Source organism: Anastrepha ludens, chromosome 6, assembly GCF_028408465.1.
Source record: "Anastrepha ludens isolate Willacy chromosome 6, idAnaLude1.1, whole genome shotgun sequence".
Lineage (NCBI taxonomy): Eukaryota > Metazoa > Arthropoda > Insecta > Diptera > Tephritidae > Anastrepha > Anastrepha ludens.
In genome coordinates, this window is record NC_071502.1 from 17,515,105 (window position 1) to 17,533,666 (window position 18,562).

The window sequence follows — 18,562 nt, forward strand, 5'->3', positions numbered from 1 at the left end:
GCTCAAAAATTAAGGTTATGCTGACAATTTTTTTCGATTACGACGGTGTGGTGCACTCGGAGTTCATTCCGCAAGGCCGATCGATTAACGCTGAATATTATTTAGACGTTTTAAAGCGTTTGCGCGAGAACATTCGACTTAAAAGGAAGGAATTGTGGGACAACAAGTCATGGTTCTTGCATCACGATATTGCACCAGCTCACACATCACGTCTTGTTCGCGATTATTTGAACAAAAATAATGTTAATATCGTTCCGCAAGCACCGTATTCGCCTGATATGGCTCCATGTGACTTTTTCCTGTTTCCCAAGCTCAAGTTGCCGCTCCGTGGAAAATATTTTGAGACAATTGAAGTCATAAAAGAGAATTCGAAGAAGAAACTGAAATCCATACCGAAATCGGCCTTCCAGAAATGCTATGATGATTGTAAAAAACGTTGGTATATGTGTATCGCCTCCAAGGGTGATTACTTTGAAGGAGATAAAATAAAAATTGAACAATAATTAACCGTTTGTGTTTTATTAAATCAGTTTCGTTCATATTTGAGCAGAAGGTATAAGACACTGTTGCTTTACGCATCAGGTACATAAAAGTGGCAGCGTTCCAGTTGAACGCTGCCGCTCCGGCCTTTTACTTTCAAGTACTCTGAAATGCCGTTTTAAATTTACGAGTAACTTCGAAAATATTCAACGGAACGATATTAAATTTTCTGTGTGTATTCTTAAATATTTGTGCATTAAGAAAAACTAAATAAAATAAATCGATTTTTTGAAAATTCTAACTGTATATAACCCCTTAAGTATGAGTACAAAATACATTTTTTTTATTAATGAACCTAACAACAATAGATGACTAACCTCCTTTTTTCGCCTTCTCTTTTTGTTCTTCTTCCTTTTCTTCCAATCTTTTTTGGCACCTTAACAACAACACTCATCTTTCTAACACTACTGTCGCAATTACTAAACGCTCGAAAGGTTTTGGTCAACTAAATCAATCTTCGCCGCTTTCATCTACAATAAATAGTGGTCTTAATTCGGGTATTAACATTGGTTCCGCAATGGGTGCTGGCAGCTATCAGCATTATGGACTAAACGCTTTAGGTATGTGGAATTGAATAACTCAAATTGTGCATGTAATGAGAAACTCAGTTATTTTATAGCCTAGACAGACGGTGGCGTTAATCGGGCTAGATTTAATTTACATAATTTAAGCGGATTAGGGGAGTTCCCGATGGCAGCTTTGTCGAAAAATGACACTCAATATCTATTGTGAATGAAAAATAGTGAAACTTTTAAAGAGAAGAAAAAGAAAGACTGGATGCAATGCCAATTTTTTTTACGAAACATGTCCGAATTTACATGAATGGCTTTGATATTTCGGAGCAGTTTGAGAAATTGAAATTTAAGATTTTTTTAAATACCATAAACAATTTTTTTTTACTTTTTGTTTGTGCTCCATCTTTTACTGACAAAACTATCCAATAAGCGAATCAGCTGTTCACTGAACCACGAAGCAACCGTCGGTCACACTACAATTTTTATTAGGCTTAACTGCGGCGGTGATGCCGATTAACAACGCCGTCTGTCTAGGCTATTACATACAATGTGCCTTTTTTTCTTTAAAAATATTGTCTACTTACACTTTATATGTACATCAAATAGATATAGCGCTGGGACTTATTGAAAAGTTTTCACTATTAATTGTAATTAAATCGTAATCATTTATTTCATTTATTTTAAATTAAAAAATATTCAACAAAATTCCTTTAATATTTAAATTTTTTTTAATGAGAATTTGTAAAAAAATTACTTGTATGCAGTTTCATAGCCCATTCAATTTTGGTGCAGGTTTCGAATGGCTCAAAAATCGCCTTGATTTTTGAAAATATTTTTTTCCCTGTCGATCATAACATCATTTTCTCCATTTAATGAATACTCAGCATATTTTTAGGTGGCAGAAAAAATAGGACACCGTCCACAAAACAAAAAAAAATATATAAAATAAAAAAAAAAAACACAAAAACAAAATTGCAATTTCAAACTTGCACTTTATTTAATTAAAAATTATCAGCCCTCCGTTGGGCATCTAAGCCTGGACAGACCTTTTTCGACTTTGGCCGTGAATTTAATGTATTTCTATTATAGCTAACGACTTGAGCATCCTCCAGGTAGCTTCCTAAATTTTAATTGTGCAAAATTAATTTAATTTCTACCGATTTATGGATACAAGGTGAAGTTTTAATAACAAGCAAAAAAAAAATGTAAGAAATTTAAATAATTTTTTTTTGTTTAGTAATAAATCAAATTTTATTAATAAAAAAATTTGTTTAGTAACAAACAAATTTTTTTTGAATAACAATTATACAAATTGTTTTAAATAAATAAAAAATAAAAAAAAAAATAATAGTTTTAAATTATTAAAAAAAAACAAGAAAAAAAAAAAATGTTTCATAACAAGCAAAAAAAATGCAAGAAATTTAAACAATTTTTTTTGTTGAATAATTTTTTTATTTTTTTATTACTATTGCAATCTAGTTAACAAAAGTAATAAGCAATTCATTTTACATATATTTAATTAAATTAAAACATCTCAAGTAAAGACAAAATTTTATGAAAAGAGATCATGCGGTTTCGTCCTTTTTAATCTTCTCGTGAGGTCATCAGTTACAAGTAGTTGGCTGCTTCATCATTGATGTGCTGCTGAAGTCTCTCTTTATGTTTATTTGCGAATTTTTTTATGATATCCGTAATGGTGTCTATATTAAGATCCTTATGTAGATTGCAATTGCGAATGTACCACGGCGCTCTAACGATGACGCGTAATACTTTATTTCCGAAGCGTTGAATGATGTTTTTGGTGCTTTCACTGGTGCAGCCCCAGAGCTGTATGCCATATGACCACACTGGTTTCAGTATTTGGTGGTATAAAAGTATTTTGTTATAAATAGAGAGTATAAAATGTCGGCCTAACAGCCAATACATTTTCTTGTATTTAAGAATTAACTCCTCGAGTTTTTTCTTGACATGTGCTTTCCATCTCAGCTTAGCATCTAAGGTCATTCCTAGATATTTTGCCGTATTATTGATAAATATTGGTTTATAATTTATATTTCTATTAGTGAAGTCAACATGCACAGACTTGGTTTCGTTTAACTTGACAAGCCATTTTTTGGTCCAATTTTGAATTGCATTTACTGGAATTGCTGAAGGACGGGTAGATGTTGAAATGGAATAAAACAAGCTGTGTGTGAGTTATTGACAAAATTATTTTTTTATTTGAAAGGCGCATATATGTATGCCAATAAGTGTGGAATATGACATCATTCAAATGCCCGCCTCGGCTTCTTACGGTGGAACGGATCCGAGAGGTCCAATTTTCAATGACTCTTCCGCATAGATCCGGCTGAATTTGAGCGATGGCCTGTGTTATGTTCACCTTTAGAGCATCGGTCGATTGTAGTTTATTTGCATAGACCTGAGACTTCAAGAAACCCCACAGGAAAAATTCTAGCGGGGTCAAATCGCATGACCTTGGTGGCCAATTCACATCACCCCTGCGAGTGGTAACCTTACCCTCAAATCGTTCATGCAGAATGTCAATCGTGTCGTTTGCTGTGTGGCACGTAGTTCCGTCCTGCTGGAACCACATGTCGTCTAGGTCCATATGGTTCAATATGGGGCATAAGAAATTGGTTATCATCGTTGTGTAGCGCTCGCTGTTGACGGTGACCGCCTCCCCAACGTCGTTTTCAAAAAAGTACGGACCAATGACGCCGCCGGCCCAAAATCCACACCAAACGGTAACTTTTTGAGGATGCATTATCACCTGGTGAACCTCGTATGGATTGGTGTTGTCCCATATACGGCAATTTTGTTTGTTAACACAGCCATTCATCCAATAATGCGCCTCGTCACTAAAGATGATTTTTCGCCCAAAACTGGGGTTCTCTTCCAAACGATTCGAAGCCCAGTCAGCGAACAGACGGCATTGTCTATGGTCATCAACTTTGAGCTCCTGAGTCAGTTGGATCTTGTACGGGTGTAGGCCCAAGTCCCGACGCAAAATTCGTCAAGTTGAAGTCTGGGAAAGGCCAAGTTCTTGTGCACGGCGAGGAATAGACTGCCTCGGGTTCTGCTGTACACTTTCACGGAGCGCGGAAATGTTCTCGGCTGCTCTTGCGTTCCTTGAACGTACGGGTGTTGGCTGATTGTTTACTGACCCGGTCGTCTCAAATTTGGCCACCAAACGTTGAAGAGTCGACTTTGAAGGGCCACCACGTCTACCGAAAAATGGGCGCAATGCGCGCAACGTTTGCGTTAATGAAGACTCATTTTGATAATAAAGTTTTATCATTTGAACGTGCTGTTCAATCGTGTAACTTGACATGATGATTTGGCATAAATAACTGAATAATAAACAAAAGATTTGACAGATGTCATCAAAACAAAATGGCTGCCACTGCTCGCCAAAATCGACCCGCGCTAATTGAAAAACCCTTTACATATTTTGTTTGCTTTTCTGATATGCATATAATATAATAATAAATGTGAATATATAACAAAAAAAAATAATTATTTTAATAACAATGTTTTAATAAATGTGTTTAATAAAAACTGTTTTTTGCTTTTCTGTTTATAAAAAATATAATTAATAGCACAAAAAAAATGTTTACTACAAAAAAACAATTTTTATTAATTTACAGCAAAAAACAGTAAAAATAAAATTAAAAGCACAAAAAACATTTTTACTAAAAAACAAAAACAAGTTTTATTATCCACAACGAAAAAAAAAATAAAAATAAAAAAATAGTAAACATTTTCTAATTCTGTTATATGTAAATGTTTTAATTATATAACTTTATAAATCAATAAAAAATAAAAAAGGTTTTTTTTATAAAAATTTGCAAATATACAAAAAATTACAAAAAAATAAGAAAAACAAAGTTCTTACAAAAAAAAATCTCTTTAACAGAAAAGAAAAAATGTTTCACTAATAAATAAAATTCCAATAATAAAAATAATTTGTTTATTAACAAAGACAAACATTTTTTTTATAACAAAAAAAATGTGTTTTATAACAAAAAAAATGTTCAATAAAAAAAATAGTTTAATAACAATTATACATTTTTTTATTATTCATTATTAATAACAAGAACGTCTAAAAGCAAAAGAGACTTTTTTTATAATAAACCAAAAATTTTACAGATTAGCAATTAAAAAAAAAATAAAAATAGAAATTATCGAATCTTCTTAAAATTAGTTTCCACCAGTATTTTCTAGTACCTACGAATGTGTAATCATCCACGGTTTTCAGTGTTAAAAGTTTTCCACTCGTCATGCTGTTTACTTCCAATTAATGCAAAAAGCAAAAAACGGAAAAAAACACAACATTGTAGCTATTATTGGAGCGCAACGTGTATGCAGCTTTTATGTGCCCACTCCACAACTTACCGTTTTTTTTCACCTTTCCACATTTCCACTTTTTCACAATTTAGCAAATGTGACAACTCTTTCATAAGCAAACAAGTTTTCTTGACAATTTATTAGACACGACTTTTGATTTGCTCCAAAAATCGTATGCGAAAAAAAAAATACAATACATGCATAAAATAAATATTTTAACGTCGCATGGAATTTTATTGTTTGTTGTTATAATTAACAGCAGTTTGCTGTTGACAAAATCGAGCAGAAACCGGAGCAAGAAAGAGCATTAAAAATGCAAGGCCTGCTGACATTGTGTCGGGTGTGATAGCCTTAGATGACAGTGCTCCACAAACATATGCACATACAAACATACATACATATATGTATATATGTATTATGTAGTAATTTTTGTATGTATTTGTATGTATTTATCTACATTTGTTAGTTTGGCGACAGTTCAGTGCAGCTGCTATTTACTTTCGCAATCCAGCGCTAATTGAAATTTGGGAGACGAATTCATGATTTTCCTATGCCTTGAAGCGTTTTCACTTTAATTTAAATTTTTTATATTTTATTTTGTTGTTTGTGCTGGGAAGTGTAGTTGAGCGTGAAAATTTCGATGTTTACTAAAGTAATTTTCGCTTGGCTCTTTTGTACGCCTTTCAGGTGACTCGATGATGTATCAGCATACGGTTGGTGGCGTAAGCTGCGGCGCCAGCGGCTCACCCACCACGACCACGCCCCCGAACATCAATTCGTGTTCGTCGGTTACACCGCCACTGTCGAATCAGCCGAATGCCGGGCCAAATGAGATGAATGGCGACCAAATGGTGAGTATAAGTGAAACGGGCCGTTATTTTTATTCCCCAAATATGAAATACATACTTGAATCTGAGATATTTACCTTTAAGTTGGGCGAATTAGTGGTGAGTTTTGTTGAAACGACCACATCTCGTAAAATTTCCTTGCAAATAAAGGAATAGGACATTTGTGGTCGGTTCGCGTATTGGCTAACTTTATAAAACTCACCACCCCTCTTTACTTGCCACTAGTTGCTGTATTTACTAAGCGAGAAATCCCACCTTTTTTTTGCAGAACGGTCCACCACATCATCAGCAACAACCACCAACGACGCAACAGCAACAGCAGCAGCAGCAACAACAACAACAGCAAGCCCACCAACAAAATCACCATCATCAACAGCCACCGTCACAGCAACAGCAGCAGCAGCAACAGCAGCAACAACAGCAACAGACCCAGCCACAACATCAGGAGCATGCGGCAAATAATGGTGGCACACACATGGTGCCACACTGTCACCAATCCATGCAATCGCCGTCAGATGGCGGCAATGGCGTTGGCGAAGAGGATGTTTGGCGAGGACACAGTATAGCTGCCTTGCGACGACGCGCTTCCGAATTGAATGCCACTTCGGCGATTCCATCATACTTGCATCACGCTGCCGCCGCACACAACAACTACGAACACCACAATTCGGTCTACTGAAATTTGTTGAAAAGCTTTGAAAGCTTTTCGGATTACGGTTTTCCAAGTTGTGGCAATCATGAATTCTAGAATTGGCCCAAGCTGGAAATGGATGATGGAGGTAGTGGTAGTGGTGGTGGTGGGGGTGGTGGTGCTGGTAGTAGTGTTGGGGGTGGAGTGGAGCAAAGGTGGTGAGTGGCTGTTTGTGGAAGGACGAAAAATGCCACAACATTTTAGCAGCCACTGCATGGCGTGATGGCGTGCGGGATGTAAAACAGTTTTGAGCACACTGCATGGCGACATGGTTGGTAAGGGCTGTGGTGGATTTGATGAGCTTTCGTTGAGAAGTTTACTAAGAGACTAGCAATGAATCCAACGACGTATACGTAAAAAGTGAACTGCAGACAAAATGCAAACTTAAAAATTAAGATATACAAATACTGCATAATTATTAAAAAATATGTAATTGAGTCATACGTACACACGTACATACATGCATATACGCGTATGTATGTATAGAAAATGTAAAAAGCGAGCAAGAAACAGTGGACTAGGCGTATAAATGTAACTATGAACTGCGAAACAAAAATTAATATTTTTTTTTTAAATAATTGAAAATTATTTAACTTGGCGCTAGAATCCGACTCCTACTGGCTTTCGGTGTGCAGCAGATGAAGACATAAGCAAATTTTCTTTTTTGATTTTAAAGTATAAAAAGGATTGCAACCAAAGCCCCAATTCTGCAGACTATGGAAGTATTTTTTCATTTTTTTTTTTGAAATGCCTGCAATACTAAAAAAACGCCTAAAAAGTACTGTGAGAAGCTCATACGTGCTTATGTATACACATAAGGGTGTCTCTCTAAACAAAAAATTGCAGGGTTTCCACCGGAATTTCAGTGTAACCTCTCCTAATGGACACCTCTATTAGCCGACCACCTCGCTTGAGCGCACCTTTGTTTCTATACCAAATCTTGTGCATCGGAAGAAGTTCCCCTCCTTTGAATGGACAAAAGCTGAGTGACGGTGAGTGTCCGCCCAAGGGAGGTTTCACTGTATAACGTTTATTACATTTTAAGACTTCCGCCATAATATTTCGGACAAAGATTTAGACTTACAGCTACAAATATTATATAAATAAAATTAGTTTCGTTTAAACAATTCTTCAAAAAAAAAAAAAATAATAATAATAAACTCAGCTCAAAAGGTCTGCATGAAAGTGTTTAAAAAGTTTATCAATGGAATCAAAATGTTGCTATGTGATTTTTGGTGCTATTTTTGACTTTTTTCGAAGGAAAGCTTAAGGGGGAGCCTGCTGTAGAGGCTTCAAAAAATCGATTTTTTTGTGGATTCTTTTGGGAAGGAAAAATATTCGATTGAAACGAAACTTTCAGGTGTTATTGTTATATATTTCAGCAGTCTTCTCAAATTTTTCCATTCAAATATATGTCATATTATGCCTGATACAAGCACTTTGCCGAAGCGCTTCGAGTGTGCATGTGTCGTGCGGCGGGAAAGATGCAGGTCACAACTTTCATCTGAAATTAAAAACCCAAAAAGTTTTTATTTTAGTACAGTATAGCTTCTAGTTAAACCAAGAAAATTAAAAAAAAAGAGAGAAATTCAACAGTTTTCGCTAATTAAAAAAAAAATAATTTTTTTGGAAAAACAAATTCACTTCAGATTGTTTAAAAAGTGGGTTAATCATAACTTTCTTAAGGTTTCTTGGTTTCAACTAGAAGATAATTTAATTCCGAATACAATGAATGTTATCTCGTTTCGATAGGAAGTTTAACTTTTTCCCTACCTTTCCCGCCAATTAGGAAAAATCGCAAAAATAAATAAACGAGAAATCGCGCGTCAAAGCGATCCGGCCGCTCGTATACCTGCTCGACGCTTGCTCACAATTTCTTCTGTAACTGCGAAAATATTTTGAATTTGCTTCTGAAATTTTGAGGACACATTCTTGTATAGTTTGGAAAGATATTTATGCAAAAAAAAAATCGATTTTTTGAAGCCTCTGAAGCCCCCTTAAGGCAAACTTGAACAGCTCAAGCAAATCTTAAGCGATGAAGACCTCTAAGGCCTTACTGGAATATGCATTTTCTCATTATTTTCTTTGGAAAATGGACCCATTGACGTACCGATTTTTCTTCACGTATCACTACTTTGATTCTGTTGATAAATTAAAAAAAGGTTTAACTTTACTTTTTTTTTATTCAACAATTTTTATTTGAAATTCGAAAAATTTATGTGCGCAACTAAGTTCTCGCTGTTTTTTTGATGAAAATACAACTTTATTCTGAAAAAATGGTTACGAGTGAATCACTGAAAGTATTGCCCATCGCTGCTTACTACTTTTTCCCATCTTTCTGGTAGATCTCGTATACCGTCGCTGGTAAACTGTTTATCTTTTGAGGCTATCCACAGATCAAACCATTTTTTGATGTCTTCATATGAATGGAACTGCTGGTCTGCTAGACCAAGTGTCATCGACCGGAACAGCTGATAATCGGATGGCGCAATATCTGGAGAATATGGCGGGTGGTGGGGTAAAATTTCCCATTTCAGTGTTTCCAGGTGGGTTTTAACGGGTTTGGCAACGTAAGGCCGAGCGTTGTCATGCTATAGAATCACTTTTTCATGCCTCTCCGCGTATTGCGGCCGCTTCTCGCGCAGTGCTCGGCTCAATCGCATCAATTGAAGACGATACCGATCCCCAGTGATGGTTCCGCTTGGTTTTAACAGTTCATTATAAATAACATGAACTTGGTCCCACCAAATATGTACATAGCATAACCTTCGCAGCGTGAATATTCGGCCGAGAAGACGACGTAGAATCAACACCGGGCAGTCCCCATGACTTTCTTTTCTTTGGATTGCAGTAATGAATACATTTTTCATCACCCGTCAGGATGCGATGAAGAAAATCCTTCCTTTTTTGTCGCTGGAGCGACATGCGAAAAACCGACATTCAACATCCCTTGGTTTTAACTCATAAGGAACCCTGGACCCCTGTTTCTGAATCATTCCCAAAGCATGCAATCGCTTGGAAATGGATTGGCGGGTAACTCCTAATACTGAAGCAAACTTTTGACAAGCCTTGACACGGATCCTCATTGAGTAATGCCTCCAATACAGCGTCTTTGAAGGTGTTTGGCCTTCCTTCACGCGGACGGTCGTCAACATTAAAATAACCGTCTTTGCACGGAACCAATCTCGGCACGTTGTTTCACTTAAAGCAGCATCTCCATACACTTTTTGTAGCTCTTGATGCGCTTCAGTCGTCGTTTTTTTCGAATGAAAGAGGAAAATCAACAACAAACCGCAAATGACGATTATTCGGCACAAAATCAGACATTGTCACAAAACCAAAAGTGTTTGATACCAAAACAAAATCAGTAATGTGTCGAAACAGTTTGTTTACCATATCTCCAAGCTGAGTTTATGACGTTTAGGTTATGTTAGAATCGACTAGCACACACTGCTGGCGGCATCTATTGACAAACAGCGAGAACTTAGTTGCGCACCTAATTAAAAAAAAAAAATTTTTTTTTTTTATCTTTTATGCTGATTTTTAAGCTTCAACTTTTCGAGAGGATTTTTTGGAAAAAATATTTTAAGCCGCCGTTGGACACCTTTTTGAAAACCTTCGGTTGGCTGACTGAGAAATAGATAGAAGCAACGCAGAATATTTATAGCGCCAGTACACAAAAAAGCGCAAAGAAACGCCACAGAAATCGGTTTATATGTGTGCAAGTTAGCTACATGGCCGTAAAAGATTGTCTAAATATGGATTTCCAAGGAAAAGGTAGAAGAAAAGCAGGTAGAATAGTCAAAATGCATCATATTTCCACACATTTGTATAGGCAACCAGCCAGACCCGAGGTGCCCAACGTTGTAAATTTTTAAATATTTTTTTTTCGCCCAGTTTGAGGATACTTTTTTAAATGGTTATAATCACAAATTGATAGAAGAGTCGTTAGCTATAATAGAAATATGTTAAATTCACGTTCAAAGTCCAAAAAGATCTTACCATACCCGTGTGCCCAACGGCGGGCACACCTCCAATCGGTGCAGCTCACGTCGATCTTAATATGTATTTATTCGAAAAATTTTGGCGAAAGTCCTAAAATATAAATAATTTTCCAACACCGAGTTCATGAAATATGTTTTCAACTTAAAATTTTGTTTTGCAGTTTCCAAAATTTAAGTTCAAACACAATAAGAAAAATGTAGTTAAATTCTTGATGTACTAAGTAGTTTCGAGTACAGGTTGGTTTGAATACAAGAGTTATTTGCAGAAGCAAATTAATATATCATCACTTTAAACGTTCAAGTACAACTTCACTAAGGAGTTTTCCTTTTTGATACATCGCAGCCTCTGACAAATAAAATTTTTTTTTTGGCGCGCACGATTTCGCTCAATTTCATTAAATCTGCGTTTTTGGATTTTCATCAGCGAGTCAGAGTTTTTTTTTTTCAAAAACTGCAGAGTTTCACTTAGTACTGATGGTTCGAAAAATGGTTATATATCAAGAAAAGTGTGTGCTATGGCCATATGGGTATTGAATACAAGGAGAGTATGAAGGAAATTTTTAAAAATGTTTTTCCTTTACAATAATCATTTTGGAAGTCAGGATAATATCTTAATATTGGGTAGTCGAAAAAGTCTTTTCGTATTTCTAATAAAACTTCAACTCATTTTCTTATATTTATAATGAACTTTATTAAACCAAATATGTACCATTTTGGTCGACCACCTTTTGCCATTTTTCTTCTAGAGACATTATTCCATCAGTGTAAAACTTTTGTGGTTTCTCGGCGAAATACTGCGACAAGTAATTTTTACAGGCTTCTCTTGAAGCCAACTTTACTCCATTAAGGGAGTTCTGCATTGACCGAAACAAATGGTAGTCCGATGGTGCAAGGTCAGGGCTATATGGTGGATGCATGAAAGCTTCCCAGCCAAGCTCTCCCAGTTTTTGCCGAGTCATCAAAGATGTGTGTGGCCTAGCGTTGTCCTAATGGAGACGACGCCCTTTCTGCTGATCAGTTCTGGCCGTTTTTTTTCGATTGCTTGCTTCAATCTCATCAGTAGAATCAATCGTTCGAGCAGGCTGGAGCAGCTCATAGTGGATGACTCCTTTCCAATCTCACCACACACTTGCACCATGATCTTTTTCACACATTATTGTCGTATTTGATCCACTTTTCGCCTCCTGTTACCATTCACCTCAGAAATGGTTCGATTTCATTGCGTTTCAGCAAAGAATCGCAGATGTTAATTCGGTCCATTAAATTTTTCACAGACAATTCATGTGGTACCCAAACAACGAGCTTCTTTTTGTAACCAACCTTTTTTATATGGTTCAAAACCGTTTGATGATGAATGTTTAGTGTCTTGGCGATGTCATGGCAGCTTATGTGACGGTCCTGGTCAATCTTTTCCATAATTTCATCGACTTTTTCAACGATAGGCCGACCGAAGAAACATCGAGCTTCTTTTTGTAACCAACCTTTTTTACATGGTTCAAAACCGTTTGATGATGAATGGTTAGTGTCTTGGCGATGTCATGGCAGCTTATGTGATGGTCCTGGTCAATCTTTTCCATAATTTCATCGACTTTTTCAACGATAGGTCGACCGAAGCGAGGTGCATCTTTCACATCGAAATTTCCAGAACGGAAGCGAGCGAACCATTGTTGTGCTACACGAACTGATACAGCATCGTCTCCGTAAACTTCACAAATTTCATTGGAGGCTTGCGTGGCATCTTCCCTTTTTTACTTTTTTATACAAAAATTTCAAAATATAGCGAATTTCTTCATTATTTTCACCCATTTTTGAACAGCTATAACTTTTTTTCAACTTCTCGAATTTAATTTTTTTTTGTTAAATGAAGCTTAAAATGTCACCTTTCTAACACCATATGATATGACACAATGTGATTGGTAGCACTGGAGATAGATGACTCCAACGACATCTATTGACAGAATACGAAAATACTTTTTCGACTACCCAATATTATTATCACAGTATTCAAAAAAGTAGATAAAAATGAGCCAAACAACTATAGAGGAATCTGCTCACCGTGTGCCTACTCAAAACTATTCACAAAAATCATTGCAAATGAAATTTCGATGGTAGATAGAGCAGAAGAACAATAAGGATTTAGAAAAAACAGGCCGACGGTAGATGCCATATTCATGTTGGGACAAATTACAAAAGAATGCTTACTTAGGCCGCTTACTTAAGTTTCATCGATCTCACAAAAGCATTTGACACAGTGCGATTGAATGATGTGATACGACTGCTGAATAAGCAAAGAACTTGAAATAATTTCTGCGAATTAAACAGCAAAAATAAAACAGCGATTAAAGTTAAAGGAAAGCTGACAGAGTTGATTCCGGTTACATCAGAAATTCGATAAGGCGTTAACTTAAGCCCAGCACTGTTCAATGTTATTGTGGATGAAATCATAGTACAAATTAAAACAGCCGTCTCGGGTTTCCGCATGATAACTTGCGAATTTAAAATAATATACTTCGCAGGTACTTAAACCGCATGCTAAACGCATCATTGGTAGCTACCAGGCTGGTTTTCAAGAGGATAGATTAACGATTAACACAATTTTCGTACTAAAACAGATTTTGGAAAAGTCTCGCGAATACGACATATCATCTTTTTATAGACTTCAAAGCAGCTTACGACAGCATAATTAGCAACCAGCGCTTCTTAGCGGTGCACAGTGGTCGAAAATTCCAAAAAACGCACCAAAACCACTAAACGTGTATAAAAATTAATGAAATATACTTACCTGAAGGTTTTCGGGGTCGCCGAACTCGAAAATGATGTTAATTTTTCAAAATTCAAAATGGCAGCTACAGAATGGCTAATTAATTTTGTATATACTATAAGTTTAATAATGGAAATGTTTTATTGATAAACATGTTTTCTTCACAAAATGCTATATCACACTCTAATCATCGTTATCGCTATTAGTATCATGGTTCTCGCTTCTCTCATAGCTCAACAATGCAAGCGCTTCCGAAGGTAATGCCTTTCCTTTTTTCGGCTTTAACTTCTTCAAACTATATTAGAAATATGGAGATCAGAAGATACCAAAAGCAAATGGAATATGTCTTCCATTGTACTTTTTCTGCTCCCTGTAATTCCTAATGTCTTTATTTCGGGCTTGTGCCTCTTCTGATAACTGCCCGATAGGCAAAATAGCGGACTGGATAATTTTTGCGCCACGGATAAGATCTTTATGGACAGTGGTCGGCATATAATACCACGAATATTCAGTTACATATAAATTGGCAGTTTTTGTGCAATAGATCTAAAATAACGGTACATTTACATTAAAACCGCTGGATACAACTTGTAAAATAACGCAAAGTCGGTCGAATAATTCTTTCTTTAAGCCAAGAATTCTACAGGATACTTCGGAGTTTTCAAAGAAACGTCTCGCGGTATTCTCATGATTGGAATTCCCTATACGCGGTTTCGGACGGTCAACTAACAGATTCAATTCAACTTTGAACGCTTCTTGAATTTCAGATTTACGCTTTTTTAAAACTTCCTTTACGTCCGCACCACGAGAATGCCATTTCTGAATTTCTTTTTTGTAGCCTATGTGGTCACACGAAAATCGTTCATAAAGGCAATTCCGCAAGAATCCGGAGTTGATTGAATCGCTATTTTATTGTAGAAACTCTAGGAATCTAAGCTCAACTCAGTTCAACTCATGAACTAATTTTTCACTCAATATTGAAATTTTTATTAAACAAAAGAGAAATAAAACCCTTTCGTTGAACGGCTCTGACAGGCACCAATATCAAAATGATCATTCCAAGTGAGTATATAAATACTTCACTTACCATCGCGAAGAAAATCCATCAGGCCCGGATATTTTCAGAATAGTTGTACTCTTTTTATAAACAAAAACTTTCGCATGCACGCGCGAGGCAATACTGCAGCGTCACGCCCATTCGTCGGAACGTTCAAGGTCGAGCGGCTGCCTGCTCAAAACAAATGCACGGCAACATCTATCCTCTAAAACATCTCGACAGTAACGCACTTTAAACACGGTGAAGTCAATTGTATCCCGATCGGTGACAAAAATATTTCGAGGTTTTGGTGCGTTTTTTGGAATTTTCGACCACAGTGCGGTGGCAGAATTCGATATCCACGATAAGTTAATACGTTAAACACGCTCGACCATGCAGAATGTAAGGAACGTAGTAGGAGTTCAGAATAATCCGTCGCGAGAGTTCGCCACCTTGAACGGACTTCGGCAAGGGGATGGACTATCATGTCTTCTTTTTTAATATTGAAAAGGTTATCAGGGACTCTGCCGTAAGCACAAAGGGAACTACCCGGACAACATAGGCATAATCGCATCCTCCCTGCCGAGTTTGAACGAAGCCTTTGCAAGTATTGAGAGAGCCGCAAAGCAAAATGTATGGATTTTAGAAATGAAACGATGCCAAAACTAAAGCGCTAGTTTCAACTACATCGGACTCTGTCAGACACAATGTGGGTCAAATACTAAAAATCGGTGACTATGGTTTCGAAATAGTGAAGGAATTTAAATACCTTGGGGTAATCATTAATTGTGACAACAAAATTTCTGCAGAAATCGGCCACAGAATCCTTATGGCCAACCGCTGCTATTTTTCGCTGTGTGAACACCTAAAGAGTCGCATCCTAGACAGAAAAACACATATTTCACTGCATCGCTCAATTATAATTTCGCACACCACACATAGGAGGAGGAGCTCGGCCAAACAGCAACAAAAAGTCCGATAATTATTTATTTTATTTTATTGTTCTGTAACTCAGACGGCATTTTTTTGATACATTTACGAAAAGTTGGTCATATGAAGGTCACACTCTAAAATTCACCCCAAACCTTACTCTTTGTGGATGTATTGATTTTTTGACTTCTTCATAATTACGTGCGGAATTTTTCATCCACAAATATGGCAAATTGTTGCTAACATTTGCTCCCAGATGAAAATGCAACTTTTCCAAATTTCTTTAAAAAACGCACAGCTTGAGCAATACAGTAACGATTTCCTCGAAATTTCTGCAACCGAAGGAAGGCAACTTATTTTGAAAGAAGGCAACTTATTTCATTCCACGGCGGTAGGACGCTGACACACTCAACATAATTCGAGCGGCAAAATGCAGTCAGTGGAAATATAAAATGCGATTCAAAAATAAACTTGTATTCAACCCATCCTGTATGACGATTTTGAGACTATACATAGATACGAAACAACAAAAAAAGAAAAAAAAAATATTGTAATTAAATACTTAACGAATTAATAAATGCAATTAAAGACTATAAAATATGTAAGAACAAATGTATACGAAATGAAACGTGCAGTAAAACCAATAATTATAAATTATGAAATACAAGTTAAACTTAGTGCATATATTATACATACATATATATATATATATACATATATACATGAACTATGTGTGTGTGTTTGTAAGTACTCATGTAATTATACGCAATAAGTTAATGTTACTGAAAACGTTAAAAATAATATTAATTATAACTCAAAAACAGAAATGCGAGCACTTAAAATTAATACACACATAGCCATAAATATTATAATACATTTATGTAGATAAAACTAAAAAAAAAAATTATTAAAATATGGCAATAAGTGGTTCTCTAATAGCGCAGTATGAAAAAAATGGAAAAATGAAAATCTGAATTTTGTAAAAATACGAAGTAATTCAATATTCAAACATTTTGTAACATATTTTAGTGAAAATATGCAACAGAGGATAAAATAAGAATTTTACTTGATTTGCAATATTTAAATTTTTTTTATTACACTTATTTCTTCATTAATGAAAGTTATTTCTATTTAAGTTGTATCTGCGCAGGCTAATCACCTACCCTGTTAGAAAGCAAATAGATTAACGAAACCAACGCAAGACTGAGTCTTGTCGAGGCCCGATGCTCCCAAGTGGAGTGAACAAGGGGAAAAAAGTTGCATCTGAGCATTTTTGTGCGTATGTCGAAATCCGAGCGTGATCACAAAAATTAAACACTGAATTGATCCATTGTTCACTTCTTCTTCTTTCACAGCATTTCTACGCATGGTGCGTCAAAGCTTCTTTCACAAAGCTCCTCCAAAGCGGTCGATCTTGAGCTTTTGCTTCGCAGTTAAGTATTCCTAAATTCTCGAAATCGTTATCCACTGCGTCTATCCATCGGTTCATCAGGCAGGCGTTTGCGCTTATTAGCTCTCCTGGCATGGCTTTCTTCACGGCACAGTCAACAGGCGTACGAGTAACACGACCTGGCAATCTTATGCGCTGTGCTCTAATAAAACGCACAGCTGTCTCGTTCTGAGTGAGATCGTTTAGTTCGGAGGTGTTCCAGATTCTATAGGTACCATCATACATTTTTCTTAAAATCCCTTCCTTTTCTTTTATACTAGCAATCAGCGCGCAGTCACCAACTTTAGGAGTCCATACCTCACATTCCTACCTTTAGGATTGGTCGTATAAGGGTCTTGTACATAGTTAGCTTTTTACTTTGAGACAAGATACGTTTATGGGCGGTGTTCATGCGATCCCTGACTGCAGAAGTTGAATCACTGCGACATGCGATCATAAAATTGCTTTAAAAAACAGGAAACCAAAAAATGAATCCAAACAAACATCAGGGAACACTGGAACGTGCTTAATCACTCCAACAAGTTTTTGAACTTCAATGCCAACAGAGCAAAATCTCCGCTAACTCTAGATAAAAAGGGCCTCAGATTACTCTGTGGAGTGCTTACAGGTCAGTTTGCCTGTAATAAACACTTTAACGCAATAGGGTTATCTAGTACAAGATCATTTAGGTTCTGCTGTGATGAAAAGGTGTCTATGGAATACTTTGTCACCAACTGTGAGGCATTAGGCCACAGGAGACAGAGAATCCTGGGCTCGTAACTACTAGAGGAGGAAGACCTACAATTGCTCCCCCTTAAGAAGCTGGTTCGAAAAAGTGAGAGCACAGATGTCTAAACCTTTGCCCGATGAGAGTATAAAGTTTACTCAAAACAAAAAATTACTCGAGAAAAATTTTTTATTTTGGTAAACATTTTTGGGAATATTTTTTTTTTCTATTTTTGAAAAACATTGGCCTGGGATTTTTTAATAGTAGTTTTTTTTTGTTTATTTTTTTATGTATTTTTTTATTATATTTTACTTTTTTTTTTAAACACTACCAGATTTTTTTCTTATTTTTTGCAAACGTAGTTGATGTATTCTAATGAGTTAAAGATAAATATTAATAAGCGGTTAAGAAAACGGCCATGTCGACCAATACTGGGATTGATATAAAAATCCCTGTGCAGTGTTTAAATCGATGCCTGCATTTGGTATGCCCCGCAGCTGATGAGCTTCCACATATGGCTGGTTGTGCAAGTAGAAAAACTTGTCCGCCAATACAATAAAAAAATTGAAGTGAATTCGATTTTAATATATTTAATTTCAAGTGCTTTGCCCCTTTACTGAAAAAGTTTATTTTTTTTTTAATTCTTGATTCACGAAAATGGGCTGTTCGACAATGTAAATGCAACTCGGAAATTCGCTTATTTTATCCTCTGATGCAAAACAATGCCTTCGTTT

General features: G+C 36.1%; 1 protein-coding gene across 1 annotated transcript in view; it reads left to right on the forward strand.

The window, feature by feature from the left end:
* LOC128867572 (homeobox protein orthopedia) overlaps positions 1–7,664 on the forward strand; it is a 140,553-nt gene extending 132,889 nt beyond the window's left edge. Inside the window, exons 6-8 of the mRNA XM_054108936.1 lie at positions 975–1,100; positions 6,090–6,253; positions 6,519–7,664. Coding sequence (XP_053964911.1) covers positions 975–1,100; positions 6,090–6,253; positions 6,519–6,929 — 701 coding nt within the window. The 3' untranslated portion in view covers positions 6,930–7,664. The remainder of the gene's footprint in view (positions 1–974; positions 1,101–6,089; positions 6,254–6,518) is intronic.
* Positions 7,665–18,562: the final 10,898 nt, after the last annotated feature.